At 41.0% G+C, this 22,282-nt stretch overlaps 2 protein-coding genes and 1 pseudogene across 2 annotated transcripts; all 3 read left to right on the forward strand.

Annotated features, from left to right (window-relative positions):
* The first annotated feature begins 1,763 nt into the window (after positions 1-1,763).
* On the forward strand, positions 1,764-3,559 carry LOC120288813 (annotated as a pseudogene).
* Positions 3,560-8,176: 4,617 nt separating this feature from the next.
* On the forward strand, positions 8,177-10,421 carry LOC104422720 (AAA-ATPase At3g50940). Its single transcript, XM_010035132.3, has 3 exons — positions 8,177-8,988; positions 9,187-9,623; positions 9,745-10,421. The coding sequence occupies exons 1-3, from the start codon at positions 8,400-8,402 to the stop codon at positions 10,198-10,200; spliced, it is 1,482 nt and encodes a 493-aa protein (XP_010033434.2). The 5' UTR covers positions 8,177-8,399; the 3' UTR covers positions 10,201-10,421.
* Positions 10,422-14,457: 4,036 nt separating this feature from the next.
* On the forward strand, positions 14,458-16,769 carry LOC104422721 (AAA-ATPase At3g50940-like). The gene is made up of 3 exons (XM_010035133.3): positions 14,458-15,300; positions 15,560-15,996; positions 16,117-16,769. The coding sequence occupies exons 1-3, from the start codon at positions 14,706-14,708 to the stop codon at positions 16,474-16,476; spliced, it is 1,392 nt and encodes a 463-aa protein (XP_010033435.2). The 5' UTR covers positions 14,458-14,705; the 3' UTR covers positions 16,477-16,769.
* The last annotated feature ends 5,513 nt before the right edge of the window (positions 16,770-22,282 follow it).

Here is a 22,282-nt window from a genome sequence, read left to right on the forward strand (position 1 = left end):
TGCATTCTTACATGGTACATTGAATGAGATAGTTTACATGGAGCAGCCTCCTAGTTTTCAAGATCCCAAGAAACCTCATCATGTATGTCTCCTTAGGAAGTCTCTCTATGGACTTCGACAAGCTCATCGAGCCTGGTTTGACAAGTTCAGCAACTTTCTGCTTGAATATGGGTTCTTTTGCAGCTCAACTGACCCATCCTTATTCATCTATCATACTGATATAGACACCATTCTTCTACTACTATATGTTGATGACATTATCCTGACTAGAAGCTCCTCTCAGTTACTTTCCAACCTTATCCATTCTCTAAGTCTTCAGTTCTATATGAAAGACCTTGGCCCACTACATTACTTTCTTGGCATTGAAGTTAAAAATACTTTTGATCACCTGTTTCTTTGCCATACTAAATATGCCAGTGATCTTCTTACTCGAGCTCATATGCTTGAGTGCAAACCAATTACCACCCCTATATCACTAAAACCAATTGTTCTGATAAATGATTCTACTCCCCTCTCCAATCCTGTCGAGTATCGAAGCTTAGAAGGTGGCCTTCAGTATCTAACTTTAACAAGACCTGACATTGCATATGCTACAAATCAGCTGTGTCAGAAATTACAGAAACCCACTATTGCAGACTTACATAAACTCAAGAGAGTTTTGAGATATGTCAAAGGCACTATAAGTCTTGGAGTCTTCATGCACTCTTGAAGCTCTCTCCACCTGTATGGGTTCTCAGATGCAGATTGGGCAGGATGTGTTGAAACAAGAAGATCAACAACAGGTTTTTATACATACCTTGGCTCCAATCTCATATCTTGGGCAGTAAAGAATCAATCCACAGTCAGTCGATCCTCTATAGAAGCTGAGTATCGTGCTCTTGCTTCTACATCTGCTGAACTTACCTGGATTAGCTTTGTCCTTCGTGATATAGGATGCTCATTGACTCGTCCAACACAGCTCTTTTGTGACAATAAATTAGTCATTTCTCTTACTATCAATCCTGTCTTACATGCTCGCACCAAACACATTGAGATTGACTTTCATTTTGTTAGGGAAAAAGTCTCCTCATGGTCACTACAAGTGAAATATGTTCCAAGTAACTATCAACTTGCCGATATATTCACAAAATCTCTTCCTCGTATTACACACTATCAGCTACGAATCAAATTAGGAATTGGTTTCTCACCCATTCCCAATTTGAGGGGGAATGTTAAGAACAACAAGAACAGAAGCTCTACCGATGCTATTATTGATATCAGTAAGAACAGGGGCAGTAAGAACAGGGGAAGTAATATATACAAGAGCAACGAAGAGAAAACATATGAAGAAGAGGAAGTAGAGAATATAAATGCTGCTGAGAAGAATTAGAAGAAAACCTGTTTCGAACACTCTGTATAATGCTGCAAGTCTTGGCAAGTCTCGGCAGTTAGTTTGGTGTACTTCAATTTTGGAAGGAAGTTAGTTTTTTGCTTCTGTTAGTTAGTTATATTTTCTTCAACTGTTCAATACCTGTAAATCAGTTTCCAGAGATAGCCATTGTATATAAAAGGCTAACTCTCGTGATTGAAAGAGATACAAGAAAATAATAGAAAGAAGTTTTCCATCTCAATATCTCTCTACTGTTCCTTCATCCCAAGATTTCCTATTTCTTCTGTGCGCATAAGCTTCTTCATTAGATACGTTTTGCGGGATCAAACTCAAGTGGGTTCTCATGTCGAGACAAGTCAACTCAGGCTACCAAGTTCCTAAGGGCCGGAACCCGATGGCTGAGCACGAAGTTCAGTATTTCGAGCTCACTTTTCACAAGAGACACAGGGAGATCGTGGTCGATTCCTATCTGCCTTTCATCATCGAGGAGGCCAACTCCATCAAGCGGAAGAAGAAGACGTTGAAGTTATACTCTTCGAACTCCAAAGGCGGTAATTTTCGTCCACAATTAAGTTGGAATCAACGAGGTTATCTCTAAATATGTTTAATTTCACAGAATCATCTTAGTTCAATGGGACTCGTCGGAAGTACGTAGACAGTTGCAATCAAATGGTCAAGTCCAAATATAAGTATTGGCTACAGAAAAGGTCACGTGTAAAATTTTAAAGAACATTAGGGTCAAAACTCACTGGAACAGTCTTGCACCTCTTGTATACTATCTACTCTGATTCTCCTCTCTATTTCTTCAACAGAAGATTGAATTTTGTATCTCCATCACAATTTCTTTCCTCTACAGGTTCTCTCTCGGGTAAGTGGTCTCTGGTGAACCTCAACCACCCGGCGACATTTGAGACGCTAGCCATGGACCCAAAGCTCAAGAAGATGCTCATCGACGATCTCGACAGATTCATAGGAGGAAGGAGTACTATAGGTGATCCGGCGGAAACTTTTGGTATCAAAGTGAGCGTCGTACACAATTTATGGCACCATTAGTATACTTATCCCCCTATAGTACTCCTTCCTCCTCACGGTGGCCAAGCGACGATGGCCGAGCAAGCTAGGTCGGCGAGGATGAACAAAAAAAAAAAAAACCTAATTTCAATCACAAATGAGCTATACGGCATAGTTTTTCCTAAGCCATCCACATAGGACGGCAACTTAAGTGATCCGACGAAAACTTTTGGCACCAAAATGAGCGCCATATACAACTTATGGCACCATTAGTGTACTTATCCTTACTATAGGAGAGTCGGCAAGGCGTGAAAAAGAGGGTACTTATTGTATGGACCTCCCGGCACAGGGAAATCGAGCCTAGTCGCGGCAATGGCCAATTACATGAAATTTGACATATATGACCTAGAGCTAAGCGGGCTCTGGAGTAACATGGAACTCAGGAGGCTGCTCGTCACCACTGCAAATCGGGCCATATTAGTGGCCGAGGACGTCGATTGCACCATCACGTTGCAAGATAGGAGGTCGGAAGCCCAAGCCACAAGCACGAATACAATGTCGTCCCCATATCGGCAACAGGATGCGGTACAATTTTTTTTTTTCTTTTGGCATTGTTTTTCAGTATTAGGTTTACTTCTAGTGTTGCCTCCTATGCATATGATCCATCCTTGACATTTAACTTATATTTGTCACTATGACATTGATTTCTTTCTCATGGAACAGCTGACGTTGTCTGGATTTCTTAACTTCATTGATGGGCTTTGGTCTAGCTGTGGCGATGAACGGATCATAGTCTTCATGACGAACCATAGGGAGAGACTAGACCTGGCTCTATTGTGTCCAGGGCGCATTGATGTAGAAGTTCCCATGCTCTATTGCACTCCGTGCGGTTTCAGGCTTCTCGCTGCTAATTATCTTAGGATCAATCACCACGAGCTCTTCAACCATATTGAGAGTTTGCTCAAGACAGCCAGAGTCACTCCAGCCGAAGTAGCCGAGCAATTGTTGAAGAGTGACGAACCAGAGGTGGCTCTCAGGGATATGGTTACCTTCCTCGTTGATCACAAGAGGAAAGAAAATGATGAAGTCATCAAGAAGAAAGTTTGTCGGTGCCAATTGGTCGAAGAAAATAGAGTGAGTGAAGAGAAAAGCGGAAAGTGCGAACTAATTGAAGAATAAATAATAAATATCGACTGTGTTGGTATGTTTCCATCAAATTTAATTTGGAGTATTATAAAGATGGTGATTATTGAGGTCACAGAAGCAATTGATGGGAAGTTATTGCCCGATCATCGAAATCATTAATTAAGTGGGTCGGATGGTAACATGGCATGTAATTTAAGTGAATTTAATCAAGAGTTTAGATGAACCGTGTGATATTTTTTTGGTAATTGATATTCATATCATGCCGGCACTATATTTTGCTTTATATAGTTATATCACGTCAACGACACATAATCAGACAGTAATGATTTCTCATGTTTAGGGCCTCCCATGATTTTTTTTTAGTATTTGCTTGGGTTTGCCGAAAACGTTATCCATCTGGTTTAGTCCAACCATTTGGTTCAAGGTGTATACTGATCTGAGCACCCTGCTAATTCTTGATAGTCTTCCGTTGCACACACATCAATTAATTACTAAATTCACATAGGTCCGTGTTTTGAGTATGTCCTCAAGAAAATGCGGAAGTAGAGTGGTTTGAATTCAATCGATCAGCGATAAAAGACAAATGAGGTCGTCGTTTGCACAATCCCATGAGGTTCTCACTTGCGTAATCATTTAGGGGTTACCATTTTTTCCCAGAACACCACAAGCTTGGCAAAAGCGGAAAGACGGCAAAAGGTTCCAACTATCTCTGGTTTTTCTTGTTCGTATCGTGCAGCGAGAGTTAAGGAGAGATTGATAAATAAATCATTCTAAATGTAACTGATCTATTCAAATTTTGATCTTTAACTAGTCCCGCCAATCAATAAACAAGCCTATGCTATCTAATTAAACTAAATTGAAGTGGAATGTGCCGTGGTTTTGCCTTACATCGAGATGCAAATCATTGAATTAGATGTTGCGTGGGAGATTGGTCGATAGGATTTTAACATCAAGATCAAACTTTACGAAGACTTGGACTAAGAACAGTGTATGAATTAACTTCGTCCAGAAGGTAACACAAAGGCGTACCATGCGGCGTTTGTCCCTTTGTGCTTTACAGCCAGACTTCCTCCATGCGTTTGTCCTTTTGTGCTTTACAGTCAGACTTCCGTGGAGAATGTCACTAGCTCACCCCTTTAAATGCAAGACCGACTCATTGACAATAACATATGCATCTACAATTCTCTAATTCTCTTATATATGGCCACTTGCAACTCACGATACCCTCCGATCAAATACCATCTATACCAAACAAAGTAAACTGAAAAGAATGGTGACCTATTCCAAACAAATTAAACTGAAAAGAATGGTGACCCTGACTCGAAATGTATGAAGTTGAAGAGGTTGACAAAGGAGTTAGTGCTAATTAAACCGCGGGCACGCAGGTGGGTATGATGGAGTTTAGTCCACAACCAATCATCTCTTTAGGTACACTAAAGAAACCCCACACTTATTAATTGACTCACTTCCTCTCACGTTTCCTATGTGAGACAAAGAAACATGCACTTAGTTTGTTTTACGAACAAACTTCCAACACAAACAACTCCAAGAACCCCGTGTGGCGGCCAAGGCAGTGCTGCCTGCCGCAGCCTCCATGATGCCTCCATGATGGTGGTGTAGTTGCTGGTTCGACGTCAAAGGCAACTGTCTGTGGAGGCATCTGAGCATTAATTTTGTACTGCTTCAGAAAATTTTTGCACCATACATGGCTTAATTGAAAAATGTGCATACTTGTCCGAACACACTGCATTATTTTCCGAGTATGATGGCTTCTCTCGTGTTGGAAGTATGGCACTCATGGGCGCTGGCATTCCATTATGAGAACGTATAGCAGTGTTCCGGTGGGTCTTGTCGGTGAAGTTGATCCAGTGACGGGTGAAATAACTGATTACCAGATACTTACTGATATACTTTTAAGTGTTACTTTTGTTTGTTTCATTTGTGCTTATATGAAAAGCAATGCACTTTTAGTTGATGCTTGATAGAGAATCCTTTAGAACCATGTCCACCTGTAGGATTATCCTTGTCTGCAAAATTTGTGTATTTTCACGTATATCTTAGTTATCTTTCACAGTTACGGCGCAGATGCTTTTGAAATCCTTTTTTTTCCTGCTTTTCTTGAGAAATGATCCTGCAAGTTAACTTGATCATTGCTATTTTACTTACAGGGTTTGATGAGCATGTCCTTTTCTAGGGTCTGGAAGATCATCTTGGAGATATGGACTTTAAAATTGCTGGCACTAGAAAGGGAGTTACGGCTATTCAACTGGACATAAAACCAACTGGAATACCTCTGGACATCATATGCGAATGTTTAGAACCTGCACATAAAGGCCGTCTGCAAATTTTGGACCACAATATACAGAGAAATCAGTTTACCACATACCCAGTATGATAGAGATACTCCTCAATTAGGTCAACTTCTTGACTGTTCATAGTCCCATGTTTCATTAGTATGAAAAGCCATGCTTTGACTGAAATTTCGTTATTTTAATTCAGCAACTCTTACGTACATCAATGATGCTCTATATGAAATATTTTGATTCACAAAGTACCGATTACATGTAATACGAGAAAAGCATTATATTGGAAATTGTAAACTTTATTTTATTTGGTTACTTAGCTAATATTTAGTGGGCATTTTTTATTAAATGCTTACAAATAAAATAAAAGTTTGCTCATTTTCCCTTACCAATAAATACTTCGAGATTATACATAAACGAGAGCATTTGTGAATAAAGGTAGTTTGAAAAGCCCCTGCATCACGTGCTCTTCTCTTTGAAATCCGACTAACTCATCTAAAACCCACTCCACCTCCTCTCTTGGTCTGCCTTTGCCTCTGCTCGACAAGCCTCGACACCATGTCTAAACATTCGCAAGAAGGGAAGCCTAAAAGAAGGATTATGACAGATTAAGAAGTATGTAGAGACATCGGAGAATTGATCCAAGATTTGGAAAAAAGGTCAGTGTTTTGCGGGATCTGAGCACTGACTATGTGTTGGTATTCGATTTCTCCAATATCACTTTCTTGGATGAAATTAGCAGAGGAATTGGCAGAGGTGGAAATAGATCCAGTGTTTTTAGGGGCATGCATCGTGGGCATTCCATTGCCCTGATAAAGTTCCCTACTAGACATGTCACGATAGATGAAGATGTGGTCAATGTTTTAATTGAGAGTCAACATCAAAACACCATGCACAATCGTGTAGTGTCTTGTTACAGGGGATCCATATTAATACTATAGCGCTTCACTTACGTAGCTTGAATGATATTGTTAATTCTCAATATCTGCCCTACTGATGAACCCTCAATTGTCCAATATAAAAGGAAGATATTATCTTAAGGAAATGTTGAGGGATATAAAACTGTGGATTGATGATAAACCATCGTGGATTATGCTAAAACTTATGAGGAATGCAAAAAATTTGGATTAGATGATGCACGGCACAGCAAATTAACATGTTATTTGTATTCTGAAATACACAGATTTGGTACCAGGTCTTGAACTATAGTACATGATAATTTGAGATCAGAAAATATTTTGATCATAGAATTTGAGGTTCTATTGGTGAAATCTCATATGTCAATGTCATGGATAGATCAATCTAACGTTCCTTAACTCATGCGGCCTTAACATTTTTCCCAAGTCAATTTTACTCACAATCGACTCATACTTGTGAATAAGATGATACAAATTAGGGGAGGAGACTCTTATATATATTAGTACAAGACAAACCGTATCCGTAGATCTCTCCTTGATTTAACGGTAGATATTGCATCTTCCCAACTTCCAATTACCCGTATTTATTACATGCGTATATAATTATGTATCGTCCACTCCATAGAGTATTCTAAAACACTTGAGAAAATCTTAGAACTTTGGGAAATATGTGGCTCATATGGTGAAATCACATGGTCAATAATCTAGGCGAACTCGATTTACATAGTCTATCAACCACCTGAAATCTTTTCGTGATCGACATTCATATCATGCCGACAATATAATTTGCTTTATGGCGTCGAGAACAGGCAATGTGGCAGTAATGCTTTCTCATGATTTGGACCTTCCACGGAATCTCGCAGTTGCTTGGGTTGGCAGAAAAAATATTTGTCTGAGCTTGGATTCTAGTCCAATCATTTGACTCGCACTAATTCCCGATAGATTCCTAGTCATCCTCTGCTTTAGTCACATGGGCACGTCCTCCAAGGATGGTCCCAATCTCAAGAAAATGCGCACGAAATTGATCGGCAACGAAGAGAATTGAGTTCATGCTTCTTTTCCTAGGAACCCTACAAGTTTGGCAAAAGCAAACTGAGCCAGGAAAGGTTCCCCACTAATATTAGTTGTATTCGAATGGACTTTACTAATATAAAAGTCTTTAAATACTGTGAGAATAATAATTTATTATAAATCATAAATTTTTAAAGGAGTAAACCTTATAATAATTTATAATAATTTATTATTTGATTTTTTTATGATTAAAAAAGGTTGTTATTTTAATAATAAAGTAAAAATTATCATATAATCATTTCTTTATTCGAATCAGGCAGCGGGAGTTAAGGAGAGAGCGGTCAATAAATCATCCTAAAATGGAGCTAACCTACATCGAGATGCGATCAGTGAATAAGATAATCGCCCGGGGCTGGTCGATCTGGTTTAAATATTTGCTACCACCCCTCGAAAGAAAAAGGCCAAGAACGACCCACCGTCGGGGGCAAGAACCAAGGTCTTCGAAGACTTGGACTAGGAACAGTCCAGGAACCAGCTCAGACAAGAAGGATTCCGTCATTTGCAGAGAATTCATCGCCACTTTCATCTCCCGATTCCCTCCGGTCATATACCGTCAGTTCCCCATAGATTGAACTCAAAAGAATGGTGACCCCGCCTCTAAACGACTCCAAGAACCCCATCGCGGTGGCCGAGGCAGCGCTGTCTGCCGCAACCTCCGTGATGGTGGTTCAGTCGGTGGTAAGAACGTTCATGCCCCCCGAATTCCAGGGCTTCCTCTTCTCTGGTATCCGCGGCTTCTTGTCTCGCTTCCGCAGCGAAATGACCATGGTCATCGAACAGTACGATGGGTACGCCCAGAACGAGCTCTTTCGGGCGGCCCAGGTTTTCCTGGCCGCCAAGCAATCCCCTTCGATGACGCGCATGCGAGTGACCAAGTCCCCGAAGGAGAACCACTTCAATCTGGCTATGGACCGGAATCAAAAGCTGGAGGATACGTTTCACGGGGTCAAACTCAAGTGGGTTTTCGTGTCGAGACAGGTCGACTCGGGCAACCGAGTTCATCAAGGCCGGAATTCAACGGCTAAACACGAAGAGCAATACTTCGAGCTCACTTTTGACAAGAAACACAGGGAAATCGTGGTCAAATCCTATCTGCCTTTCCTCATCGACGAGGCCAAGTCCATAAAGCAGGGGAAGAAGACGTTGAAGCTATACACTCCGGGCTCCAACGGTAATTCTACTATTAGAAGTGGAAAAAGAGTGATGCTAAATTCACAAAAACTCCGTAGTTCAATCAGTAAAATCCTAAAGAAGATTAAGAACAAAATTCAGTAGAGCCAGCCTTGCACCTTCTTATCTATGATTCTGCGTTCGATTTCTTGAACAAAAGACTGAATTTTGTATCTCCATCACATTTTGTTTCCTATAGGTCCTTACCCAGGTGCGTCAGGTGCGTGGTCCCCAGTGAACCTCGACCATCCGGCGACATTCCAAACACTAGCCATGGACCTGGAGCTCAAGAAGAAGATCATGGATGATCTCGACAGGTTTGTGAGAAGGAGGGAGTACTACAGGAGAGTTGGCAAGGCGTGGAAAAGAGGGTACTTATTGTATGGACCCCCTGGAACGGGGAAATCGAGTTTGGTCGCTGCGATGGCCAATTACTTGAACTTCGACATATACGACCTAGAACTGAGCGGGCTCCTGAGCAATGCGGATCTCAGGAGGCTGCTTGTCGAGACCAAGAATCAATCCATATTGGTGGTTGAGGACATCGATTGCACCATTCAGTTGCAAGATAGGAAGTCGGAAACACAAGCCGCCAACATGAATTTGATGTTAATGGGTTATAAGCGACAATATCAAGTACAATTTTTTTCTTCTTGCTTTCTTTTTTAGTATAAGTTCTAGTACCGTGAACATGATTTGTCCTAGACATTTAACTCATGTTTGTGACTACAACATTAATTTTTTCCTCATGGAATAGGTGACATTGTCTGGATTCCTCAACTTCATTGACGGGCTTTGGTCGAGTTGTAGTGATGAGCGGATCATAGTTTTCACAACAAACCACATTGAGAAATTAGACCCAGCCCTATTGCGGCCAGGGCGCATGGACTTGCACATTCCCATGTCTTATTGCACCCCTTGCGGGTTTAGGCTTCTCTCTTCTAATTATCTCGGGATCGATCACCACGAGCTCTTTGGCCAGATCGAGAGTGCGATCACAACAGCCAGAGTCACTCCAGCCGAGGTAGCGGAGCAGTTGATGAAGTGCGATGAACCGGAGGTCGCTCTTGGGGACATGGTTTCATTCCTCATTAATCACAAGAGAAAAGAAAATGAAGAAGTCATTGAGGAGAGAGTTGGTCGGTCCCAATTGGTTGAAGAGAATGGAAGGCGTGAAGAAGAAAGCAGCGAGTGCGAAATATTGGAAGAATAAACAATATATCAACTGTGTTGGTACGTTTCCATCGATTTTAACTTAGACTATTATGAAGATCTTGATTATTGTGGATTCAATCACAAAAGCGATCGATGGAAAGCTATCGTGTATTCATCCGAATTATTAATAATCTGAGTCCAATGGTAAAATCATGTGATCAAACGGAGTAAATGAACTCAATTTATATGATTTACGAGCCATGCGATATTTTTTAGCGATTGATATTCATATAGTGCCGATGGTATAATTTGTTTCATATAGTTATCGCGTCAAGGACTTATAATCAGACACTGATGATATCTCATGTTTTGGGCCTCCCATGACATCTTGTATTTGCTTGGATTGGCTGAAACCATTCCCTGTCCGATTTAGACCAACCATTGGGGTCAAGGTCATTTCGGTCTTTTTGTTCCTCATTGGCGAGATGGAAATTTTCTCTTTTTTCCTTTTCTTTTAATATTACAGGGGTTCTGGACTTATTTGAGTTTAATATGATAATCCTCCATTGCACACATATCGAATAATTACTAGATTCACGTAGGTCTATGCTCTGAGTATATGGTCTTAACAAAAATGCCCAAATACAATGGTTCGAATTGGATCGATGAGCGATCAGTGAAGATGAGGTTATCACTTGCGTAATCTTTTATGGTTTGTTTTTATCCTAGAAAACGATAAGCTTAGCAAAAGCAGAACGACCGACAAAAGGTTCCAATTAACGATAGTTATTCATATCGTGCAGCGGGAGTTAAGGAGAGATTGTTATATAAATCATTTATAAATGCAACTGATTTACTGGAATTTTGATCTTTAAATAGTCCAGCCAATCGATGAACGAGTTTATACTATCTAATCAAATGAAATTGTAGTGAAATGTGCTGTGATTTCTCCCTTACATCGGAATGCAAATTCAGTGAATTTGATAATTTCATGGGATCGGTCGATCTGATTTTAACATCAAGATTAAAGTGCACAAAGAGACTCAGAACAGTGCATGAATCAGCTTGGTCGAGAAGGTAACACAAAAGTGCATCATGCATTTGTACCTTTGTGCTTTACAATCAGACTTCCATAGGACCGACTCATTGACAATAACGTATCCATCTACAATTCTCTAATCCTCTATTGGTTCTTTCCCGAGTGCGTGGTTGCCTGTGAACCTCGACCATCCGGCAGCATTCCAGACGCTGGTCATGGACCTAGAGCTCAAGAAGATCCTCAATGATCTCGACAGGTTCGTGAGGAAGAGGGAGTACTATAGGAGAATTGGCAAGACATGGAAAAGAGGGTACTTATTATATAGACCGACTGGAACGGGAAAGCAAGCATGGTTGCCACAATGGTCAAATACTTGAACTTCGATATATACAACCTAGAACCGAGCAGGCTCCACAGCAAGGCGGAGCTTAGGAGGCTGCTCGTCGACACCACAAATCAGTCCATATTGGTGGTCGAGGACACTGATTGCACCACTAAGTTGCAAGATAGGATGTCAGAAACACGAACCACCAGCATGAATCCGCTGTCGATGGGTTATTAGCGACAAGATCGAGCACAATTTTTCCTTTTGGCTTTTCTTTTTTGGTATGAGGTCTTGTTCAATTGCTGCATACTATGAATATGATCCATCTGCGATATTTAACACATGTCTGTACCTTCAACAATTTTTTTTTTTCCTAATGGAATAGTTAAGGTTGTCTAGATTTCTCGACTTTATCGATGAGCTTTGGTCGAGCTACAGTGATAACGAATTATAGACTTCACAATAAACCATATTGAGAAACTAGACCCAGCCCTATTGCACCCAAGGCACATGGATTTGCACATTCCCATGTCCTATTGCACCCCTTATGGATTCAGGCTTTTGTTGCGAGTCAATTGATCTAATGTTCCCTAACCCATGCGGCATTAGGTCTTCTTTCAAGTCAGTCTTACTCACATTCAACTCACAAAAATCATAGAGAGGAACTCTAAAACGAGAATTATTAGTATATTTCACTTGCGAATAAGATGATGTAATCTAGGGAGAGGATGCCCCTATTTACACAAGTACAGGGCCAACCATAGCTGTATATCTCTTCTTGGATCTAATGGTGGGGTTTAAATCTCCCAAAATCATCACAATCATTACTTAGATGTACACTTATCCTATTGCCCCTTTCCAAGGAGTATTTTAGAACACCCTAGGGCTTCGGCAAGCTGGAGAGTCATTTGTTCATGGATGGGTCATGACCCTTTACTTGGGAAACTTTGGAGCGCATCAATTTCTTCGGTCGTGACACTTCTCACTTCTATTTATCTTGGGATCAATCATCACAAGCTCTTCGACCAGATCGAGAGTACGAGTACGACATCTAGAGTCACTCCAGCCGAAGTTGTGAAGCAATTGATGAAGTGCGACAAACTAGAGGTCACTCTTGGGGACATGGTTTCCTTCCTCGCGAATCACAAGAGGAAAGAAAATGAAAAAGTGATCAAGGAGAAAGTTCGTGGTCTTGATTGTAGAAATTGGAGGAAATAAAGCAACGAAGGTGAGCTAATTGAAAAATAAATAATACATATTGACAGTAATGGTATGTTTCCATCAATTTTATCCATATTATTATAAAGTTCTTTGTATTAAGCATGATAATATGACAACTAGACTCATCAAACTAATAGGTCAAATCGAACCAAATTTGAAAACAATATAACCCTAAATGTAAATTTGGAGACCCATATCCAACTTGGCTCAACGTCTATTTTTAGCAATTTTTTCTTTTTAAATTGTTGGTTTGAAGAATAGGCGACTCCATGGACTAGCTCGTCGAGTTACTGAGGGAGCTCGGGGTTTAGTTATAGACAAGAGTATTAAAGTGACGGTGAAAGTCCAGCCTGGGCCTTGCATAAGTCATGAAAGAGTTTGGGCTTTAAACTCATTTCCTGTTATTTGTAAAATCTTAAATGACCCATACGCAACCTGGCCCATAGAATGTGAATTGAAAAACGGGTTCACACCCCCCATGCCTTGCTCCAATGCAACTTATCGGTTTGAAGTGACGCATCTGGCAGCTGACCAGTAAGATTGTCTCCAAGTCATGGGGAAGGAATTACATGTCTGAACAGCTGATGATCGGCTTAATCTTTTCTCTTCCTCAAGTCATGTATCAGAAAATCCAAATAAACCCTTTATGTACTAGCAAACGTTCCTGAAGATTCCTGTGCAGCTAATAACAAAATCAGAAGGGGTAATTCACATAGACATTTCACCAAGCATGTGGGTGACAACATGCATATTTCCAACAGACTCATATTTGTGAATGAGATGATACAAATGAGGGGAGAAAACCCTTATATATATTAGTACAAGGCAAACCATATCCGTAAATCTCTCATTGATTTAACAGTAGATATTGCATCTCTCCAATTTCCAATTACCATATTTATTACATGCGTATATAATTACGTATCGTCCACCCCAGAGAGTATTCTAGAATACTTGAGAAAATCCTAGAACTTTAGGAGATATGTGGCTTAGATGATAAAATCACGTGGTTAACAATATAGGCGAACTCGATTTACATAATCTGTCAACCACCTGAAATCTTTTCGTGATCGATATTCATATCATGCCGACAATATAATTTGCTTTATATTGTTATGTGGCGTCGAGAACACACAATGTGGCAGTAATGATTTCTCATGGTTTGGACCTTCCACGGAATCTCGCAGTTGCTTGGGTCGGCTGAAAAAATTATTTGTCTGAGCTTGGATTCTAGTCCAATCATTGGACTCGAATTAATTCTCGATGGATTCCTAGTCATCCTCTGCTTTAGTCACATGGGTACGTCCTCCAAGGATGGTCTCAATCTCAAGAAAATGCGCACGAAATTGATCGGCAACGAAGAGAATTGAGTTCATGTTTCTTTTCCTAGGAACACGACAGGTTTGGCAAAAAGCAAAATGAGGTAGGAAAGGTTCCCACTATTATTAGTCATATTCGAAAGGGCTTTATTAATATAACAGTATTTAAATATATGAAAATAACAATCTATTATGAGTCATAAATTTTCAAAAGAATGAGTTTCATAATAATTTATAATTATTTGTTATTTGATTTTTTATTGTCCAGAATAAGTTGTTATTTTAATAATAGAGTAAAAATTATTATATAATCATTTCTCTATTCGAATCGTGCAGCGGGAGTTAAGGAGAGAGTAGTCAATAAATCATCCTAAGATGGAGCTAACCTACATCGAGATGCGATCAGTGAATAAGATAATCGCACGGGGCTGGTCGATCTGGTTCGAATATTTGCTACCACCCCTCGAAAGAAAAAGTCCAAGAAGGACCCACCGTCGGGGGCAAGAACCAAGGTCTTCGAAGACTTGGACTAGGAACAGTCAAGGAATCAGCTCAGACAAGACGGATTCCGTGCATTTGCAGAGAATTCATCGCCACTTTCATCTCCCGATTTCCTCCGGTCATATACCGTCAGTTCCCCATAGATTGAACTGAAAAGAATGGTGACCCCGCCTCCAAACGACTCCAAGAACCCCATCGCTGTGGCCAAGGTGGTGCTGTCTGCCGTGGCCTCCATGACGGCCTCCGTGATGGTGGTGCAGTCGGTGGTTCGACCATTCATTCCCCCCGAATTCCAGGGCTTCCTCTTCTCTGGGATCCGCGGCTTCTTGTCTCGCTTCCGCAATGAAATGACCATGGTCATCGAACAGTACGATGGGTACGCCCAGAACGAGCTCTTTCGGGCGGCCCAGGTTTTCCTGGCCGCCAAGCAATCCCTTTCGATGACGCGCATGCGAGTGACCAAGTCCCCGAAGGAGGACCACTTCAATCTGGCTATGGACCGGAATCAAATGCTGGTGGATACGTTTCACGGCGTCAAGCTCAAGTGGGTTTTCGTGTCGAGACAGGTCGACTCGGGCCACCAAGTTCATCAAGGCTCAACGGTTCAGCACGAAGTTCAGTACTTCGAGCTCAGTTTTCTCAAGAAACACAGGGAGATCGTGGTCAAATCCTATCTGCCTTTCCTCATCGACGAGGCCAAGTCCATAAAGCAGGGGAAGAAGACGTTGAAGCTATACACTCCGGGCTCCAACGGTAATTCTACTATTAGAAGTGGAAAAAGAGTGATGCTAAATTCACAAAACTCCGTAGTTCAATCGGACTAAATGGGAAGTATCATATCCAGCTCAAAAATAAGTACTTGCTGCAGAAAAGTTCATCAGTAAAATCCTAAAGAACATTAAGGTCAAAATTCAGTAGAACCAGCCTTGCACCATCTTATCTATGATTCTGCGTTCGATTTCTTCAGCAAAAGACTGAATTTTGTATCTCCATCACATTTTGTTTCCTATAGGTCCTTACCCAGGTGCGTCAGGTGTGTGGTCCCCAGTGAACCTCGACCATCCGGCGACATTCCAAACACTGGCCATGGACCTGGAGCTCAAGAAGAAGATCATGGATGATCTCGACAGGTTTGTGAGAAGGAGGGAGTACTACAGGAGAGTTGGCAAGGCATGGAAAAGAGGGTACTTATTGTATGGACCCCCTGGAACGGGGAAATCGAGTTTGGTCGCTGCGATGGCCAATTACTTGAACTTCGACATATACGACCTAGAACTGAGCGGGCTCCGGAGCAATGCGGATCTTAGGAGGCTGCTCGTCGCGACCATGAATCAATCCATATTAGTGGTTGAGGACATCGATTGCACCATTCAGTTGCAAGATAGGAAGTCGGAAACACAAGCCGCCAACATGAATTTGATGTCGACCGGTTATAAGCGACAAGATCGAGTACAATTTTTTCTTCTTGCTTTCTTTTTTAGTATAAGTTCTAGTACCGTGAACATGATTTGTCCTCGACATTTAACTCATGTTTGTGACTACAACATTAATTTTTTCCTCATGGAATAGGTGACATTGTCTGGATTCCTCAACTTCATTGACGGGCTATGGTCGAGTTGTAGTGATGAGCGGATCATAGTTTTCACGACAAACCACATTGAGAAATTAGACCCAGCCCTATTGCGGCCAGGGCGCATGGACTTGCACATTCCCATGTCTTATTGCACCCCTTGCGGGTTTAGGCTTCTCGCTTCTAATTATCTCGGGATCGATCACCATGAGCTCTTTGGCCAGATCGAGAGTGTGATCACAACAGCCAGAGTCACTCCAGCCGAAGTAGCGGAGCAGTTGATGAAGTGCGACGAACCGGAGGTCGCTCTTGGGGACATGGTTTCATTCCTCATTAATCACAAGAGAAAAAGAAAATGAAGAAGTCATTGAGGAGAGAGTTGGTCGGTCCCAATTGGTTGAAGAGAATGGAAGGCGTGAAGAAGAAAGCAGCGAGTGCGAACTATTGGAAGAATAAACAATATATCAACTGTGTTGGTACGTTTCCATCGATTTTAACTTAGACAATTATGAAGATCTTGATTATTATGGATTCAATCACAAAAGCGATCGATGGAAAGCTATCGTGTATTCATCCGAATTATTAATAATCTGAGTCCAATGGTAAAATCATGTGATCAAATGGAGTAAATGAACTCAATTTATATGATTTACGAGCCATGCGATATTTTTTAGCGATTGATATTCATATAGTGCCGATGGTATAATTTGCTTCATATAGTTATCGTGTCGAGGACTTATAATCAGACATTGATGATATCTCATGTTTTGGGCCTCCCATGACATCTTGTATTTGCTTGGATTGGCTGAAACCATTCCCTGTCCGATTTAGACCAACCATTGGGGTCAAGGTCATTTCGGTCTTTTTGCTCCCCATTGCCGAGATGGAAATTTTCTCTTTGGGTTTAATATTACAGGGGTTCTGGACTTATTTGAGTTTGATATGATAATCCTCCATTGCACACATATCGAATAATTACTAGATTCACATAGGTCTATGCTCTGAGGATATGGTCTCAAGAAAAATGCCCAAATACGATGGTTCGAATCGGATCGATGAGCGATAAGTGAAGATGAGGTTATCACTTGCATAATCTTTTAGGGTTTGTTTTTATCCTAAAAAACGACAAGCTTAGCAAAAGCAGAACGACCGACAAAAGGTTCCAACTAACCCTGGTTATTCATATTGTGCAGCGGGAATTAAGGAGAGATTGTTATATAGATCATTTCTAAATGCAACTGATTTACTGGAATTTTGATATTTAAATAGTCCAGCCAATCGATGAACAAGTTTATACTATCTAATTAAATGAAATCGTAGTGGAATGCGCCGTGATTTTGCCCTTACATCGAGATGCAAATTCAGTGAATTTGATAATTCCATGGGATTGGTCGATCTGATTTTAACATCAAGATCAAAGTGTACGAAGAGACTCAGGACAGGGCATGAATCAGCTTGGTCGAGAAGGTAACACAAAAGCGCATCATGCATTTGTACCTTTGTGCTTTACAGTCAGACTTCCATAGGACCGACTCATTGACAAAACATATCCATCTACAATTCTCTAATCCTCTATTGGTTCTTTCCCGAGTGCGTGATTGCCAGTGAACCTCAACCATCTGGCGGCATTCCAGACGCCGGCCATGGACCTAGAGCTCAAGAAGAAGACCCTCAACGATCTCGACAAGTTCGTGAGGAGGGAGTACTATACGAGAATTGGCAAGGCATGGAAAAGAGGGTACTTATTAGATAGACCGACTGGAACGGGAAAGCAAGCCTGGTTGCCACAATGGCCAAAAACTTGAACTTCGATATATACAATCTAGAACTAAGCAGGCTCCACAGCAATGCGGAGCTTAGGAGGCTGCTCGTCGACACCACAAATCAGTCCATATTGGTGGTCGAGGACACTGATTGCACCACTAAGTTGCAAGATAGGATGTCGGAAACATGAACCACCAGCATAAATCCGTTGTCGATGGGTTATTAGCAACAAGATCGAGCACAGTTTTTCCTTGTGGCTTTCTTTTTTGGTATGAGGTCTAGTTCAATTGCTGCATACTACGAATATGATCCATCCGCGATGTTTAACTCATGTTTGTACCTTCAACAGAAAAAAGAAATTCCTAATGGAATAATTAAGGTTGTGTAGATTTCTCAACGTTGTCGATGAACTTTAGTCAAGCTATGGTGATAATGAATTATAGATTTCACAACAAACCATATTGAGAAACTAGACTCAGCCCTATTGTGCCCAAGGCACATGGATTTGCACGTTCCCATGTCCTATTGCACCCCTTATGGATTCAAGCTTTTGTTACGAGTCAATTGATCTAATGTTCCCTAATCCTTGCGGCATTAGGTCTTTTTCGAAGTCAGCATTACTCACACTTAACTGACAAAAATCATATTAAAAGAAAATTATAGTATACTTCACTTGTGAATAAGATAATATAATTTAGGGAGAGGAGGGCCCTATTTATGCAAGTACGGGGCCAACCATAGCCATATATCTCTTCTTGGATCTAATGGTGGGGTTTAAATCTCCCACAATCATCACAATCATTACTTAGATGTACACTTATCGTATTGCCTCTTTCCAAGGAGTATTTTAGAATACCCTTGGACTTTCGGAAGCTGGAGAGTCATTTGTTCATGGATGGGTCACGACCCTTTACTTGGGAAACTTTTGTGGCACATCAATTTCTTGGGTCGTGGCACTTCTCACTTCTATTTATCTCAGGATCAATCTCACAAGCTCTTCGACCAGATCGAGAGTGCAAGCACGACATCTAAAGTCACTCCAGCCGAAGTTGCGAAGCAATTGATGAAGCGCGACAAACTAGAGGTCACTCTCCGGGACATGGTTTCCTTCCTTGCGAATCACAAGAGGAAAGAAAATGGAAAAGTGATCAAGAAGAAAGTTTGTGCTCTCAATTGATTGTAGAAATTGGAGGAAATAAAGTAGCAAAGGCAAACTAATTGAAAAATAAATAATACATATCAACTATAATGGTATGTTTCCATCGATTTTATCCATATTATTATAGAGTTCTTTGTATAAGCATGATAATATGACAACTAGACTTGTCAAACTAACAAGTCGAGTCGGACCAGATTTGAAAACAATCTAATCCTAAATGTAAATTTGGGGACCCATATCCGACTTGGCTCGGTGTCTATTTTTAGCATTTTTTTCTTTCTAAATTGTTGTTTTGAAGAATAGGCAACTCCATGGATTAGCCCGTCGAGTTACTGAGGGAGCTGGGGGTTCAGTTATAGACAAGAGTATTAAAGCGGCGGCGAAAGTCCAGCCTGGGCCTTGCATAAGTCATGAAAGAGTTTGGGCTTTAAACTCATTTCCGGTTATTTGTAAAATCTTAAATGACCCATATGTCAACATAAAAAAAAAATGATCAAACTTTTGGTTATTATTGACAAATGGAAAACTTGGTCGATGAAGACAATTTATCAAAAAAATCAACAAACTTGAAGAATAGGTAACTTGCTTGTGGAGTCATTGACCACACACAACATGAAAGTTATCGACAAGAGCTTTCATCAAGACTTGAGAAATGGATCGACAAAGTCATAAGTAATGAGCAATCAACATAAGAATATAACTGTTCGCTGATTATATCTATTGCCACTAACTTAGGATTTTTGTTTCTTGCATATAAGTGTTGCCTGTGGATAAGTGTTGCATAGAGTAACTTCTTTAATAGAATTAAAAAGTTATTTCTTTATTTGAATTTAAAAAGTGTTGTTTTAAACCGTCGATGATGAGCTACAAAAATATCCACATTCTACTCTTGTAAGGAATCCTTATTAATCAATCAACGCACTTGAGTCCTTCTGTAAATTTATTTTAATCTTATATAATCGGTTGCAATTGCCTCCAATTTCCATACCTCTGGATCACAGATGAGATTTATGTCTAACGTAATCATTTAGGGGTTGCCTATGACACGACAGGTTCTTGCAAAAGCAGAGAAAAGGGTCCCCAGCTAATGCTGGTCGTATTCACATCGGCGCCGCTTAAGTCAAGAAGGAATCGTCAAATAAAATATTTAAGATGTATTCATAACTTTTCTTGTCAATATAATTACAACTTTAAATAATCTAGCCAGTCCGTAAACAAGTTTATACTACCTAATTAAACAAAAACTGAAATGGAATGTGCTATGCAATTATCTCGGGATCGATTGCCACGAGCTCTTCAACTAGATCAAGAGTTCGATCATGGTGGCGAGAGTCACTCCGGCCAAAGTAGTGGAGCAGTTGAGGTCACTCTCTGGGACATGGTTTCCTTCCTTGTTAATCACAAGAGGAAAGAAAATGAAGAAGTCATAAAGGAGAAAGTCTGCCGGTGCCAATTGGTTGAAGAAAATGGAGGGACTGAAGAGGAAAGTGGAAAGTGCGAAATAATTGAAGAATAACTCATAAATATCAACCGTCATGGTATATTCCAATCGATTTTAATTTAGATTATCATAAAGATAGTGATTATTGAGGATGAAGTGATTGTATGAAGTTACTACACGATCATCCAATCATTAACTATGTGGGTCAAATGGTAAAATCAAATAATCAAAGGTCTAGATGAACTAGATTGACATGGTCTATTGACCATGCCAATTTTTCTTGTGATCAATATTCATACCATGCCTGGCAACATAATTTGCTTTATGTAGTTATATCACGTCAAGGACATAATCTGACACTAATGTTTTCTCATGGTTTGCACCTTCCGCGGAGTCTCGTGTTTGCTTGGGTTGGCTGAAAACAATATTTGTCCGAGCTTGGATTCTTAAAGTCCTCCTCCGTTGCACCCACGCAAACCGATTAATCACTAGAGTCGCATGGGTCCGTGCTCCGAGGATGGCCACAAGAAAATGCGCACTTACGGTAGTTCGAATCAAATCGATCAGCGGTAAAGGAGAAATGAGGTTGATGTTTGTCTTTTTCCTAGGAGCCCGGCAAGCTCTGCAAAAGCAAAACAAGCTTAGAAAAGGTTCCCAGTAGCAGACGGTCGCATCCGCATCGTGCGGCGGGAATCAAGGAGAGGGCGTAAGCATTCTGAAATGGGACTAATTTACACCGAGATGCGATCGACGAGTAACACGATCGCGGGGGGTTGGTCGATCTGATTTTTAACATTTGCCACTGCCCTCAAAAGAAAAGGGGAAAGGATGGGGCACCGTCGGGGCAAGAAACAAAAGTCGACGAAGATTTGGACTAGGAACAGTCCAGGAACCAGCTCAAATACCATGTCCCCCATAGATTGAACTGAAGAGAATGGAGACCCTGACTTAGAACTAGTTCAAGAACACCGTCACGGTGGCCAAGGCCGTGCTGTCGGCCACGGCCTCCGTGACAGCCACCGTGATGGTGGTGCAGTCGGTGGTTCGACCGCTCGTGCCCCATGAATTCCAGGATCTTCTCTTCTCCGGGATCCGCAGCTTCCTGTCTCGCTTCTCCAACGAAATGACCATGGTCATCGAAGACTACGACTCCGCCCAAAATGAGCTCTTTCAGGTGGCCCAGGTCTTCTTGGCTGGCAAGCAATCCTTCTCGGTGCGGCGAGTCCGAGTGACCAAGCCCATGAAGGAGAACCAACTCACCCTGGCTATGGACCGAAATCAAGTGCTGGTAGATACGTTTTGCGGGGTCAAACTCAAGTGGGTTTTCATGTCGAGACAATTCAACTCAGGCTACCAAGTTCCTTAAGTGAAATATGAAGATGAAGATGAAGAAATGAATCAGGATACAGCAAAATCAGCAAAAGAAATACTTCGAATTACTCTATATCAATATGATTGTAGTACAAAGCTTCTGTGATCAATGACAGCTTTTGAATACAAATCCTCTGTTTTACATCCCCTGTTTCTATCTCTCTATCACAGCACGTATCGGCTACACAATTGCAGAGCATCCATTGATGATTGCTCTCTAAGCTTTCTCTCTCTGTATATCTTTCTCTACCCTCATCAAGGAAGAAGAAGACTACTTAAAGAACGGAAAACTGAATACAGCTCATCAAAGAAAAACAGAATTCAACTAACTGTTTCTTCATTTGTTTTTCTCACTTTCAGCTGAATAACCGCACGCGTGCTAGTTTAGATCTGTTATAACTTGGCGATCCATGTCAATCTTCATCTCAGG

Source organism: Eucalyptus grandis, chromosome 10, assembly GCF_016545825.1.
Source record: "Eucalyptus grandis isolate ANBG69807.140 chromosome 10, ASM1654582v1, whole genome shotgun sequence".
Taxonomy (NCBI): Eukaryota; Viridiplantae; Streptophyta; class Magnoliopsida; order Myrtales; family Myrtaceae; genus Eucalyptus; species Eucalyptus grandis.

Coding starts and splice junctions, on each gene's coding strand:
- LOC104422721 (XM_010035133.3), top strand. CDS start 14,706: ATGGTGACCCCGCCTCCAAACGACTCCAAGAACCCCATCGCTGTGGCC. Junction 15,301..15,559: donor ATACACTCCGGGCTCCAACG/GTAATTCTACTA, acceptor TGTTTCCTATAG/GTCCTTACCCAGGTGCGTCA. Junction 15,997..16,116: donor GTTATAAGCGACAAGATCGA/GTACAATTTTTT, acceptor CTCATGGAATAG/GTGACATTGTCTGGATTCCT.
- LOC104422720 (XM_010035132.3), top strand. CDS start 8,400: ATGGTGACCCCGCCTCTAAACGACTCCAAGAACCCCATCGCGGTGGCC. Junction 8,989..9,186: donor ATACACTCCGGGCTCCAACG/GTAATTCTACTA, acceptor TGTTTCCTATAG/GTCCTTACCCAGGTGCGTCA. Junction 9,624..9,744: donor GTTATAAGCGACAATATCAA/GTACAATTTTTT, acceptor CTCATGGAATAG/GTGACATTGTCTGGATTCCT.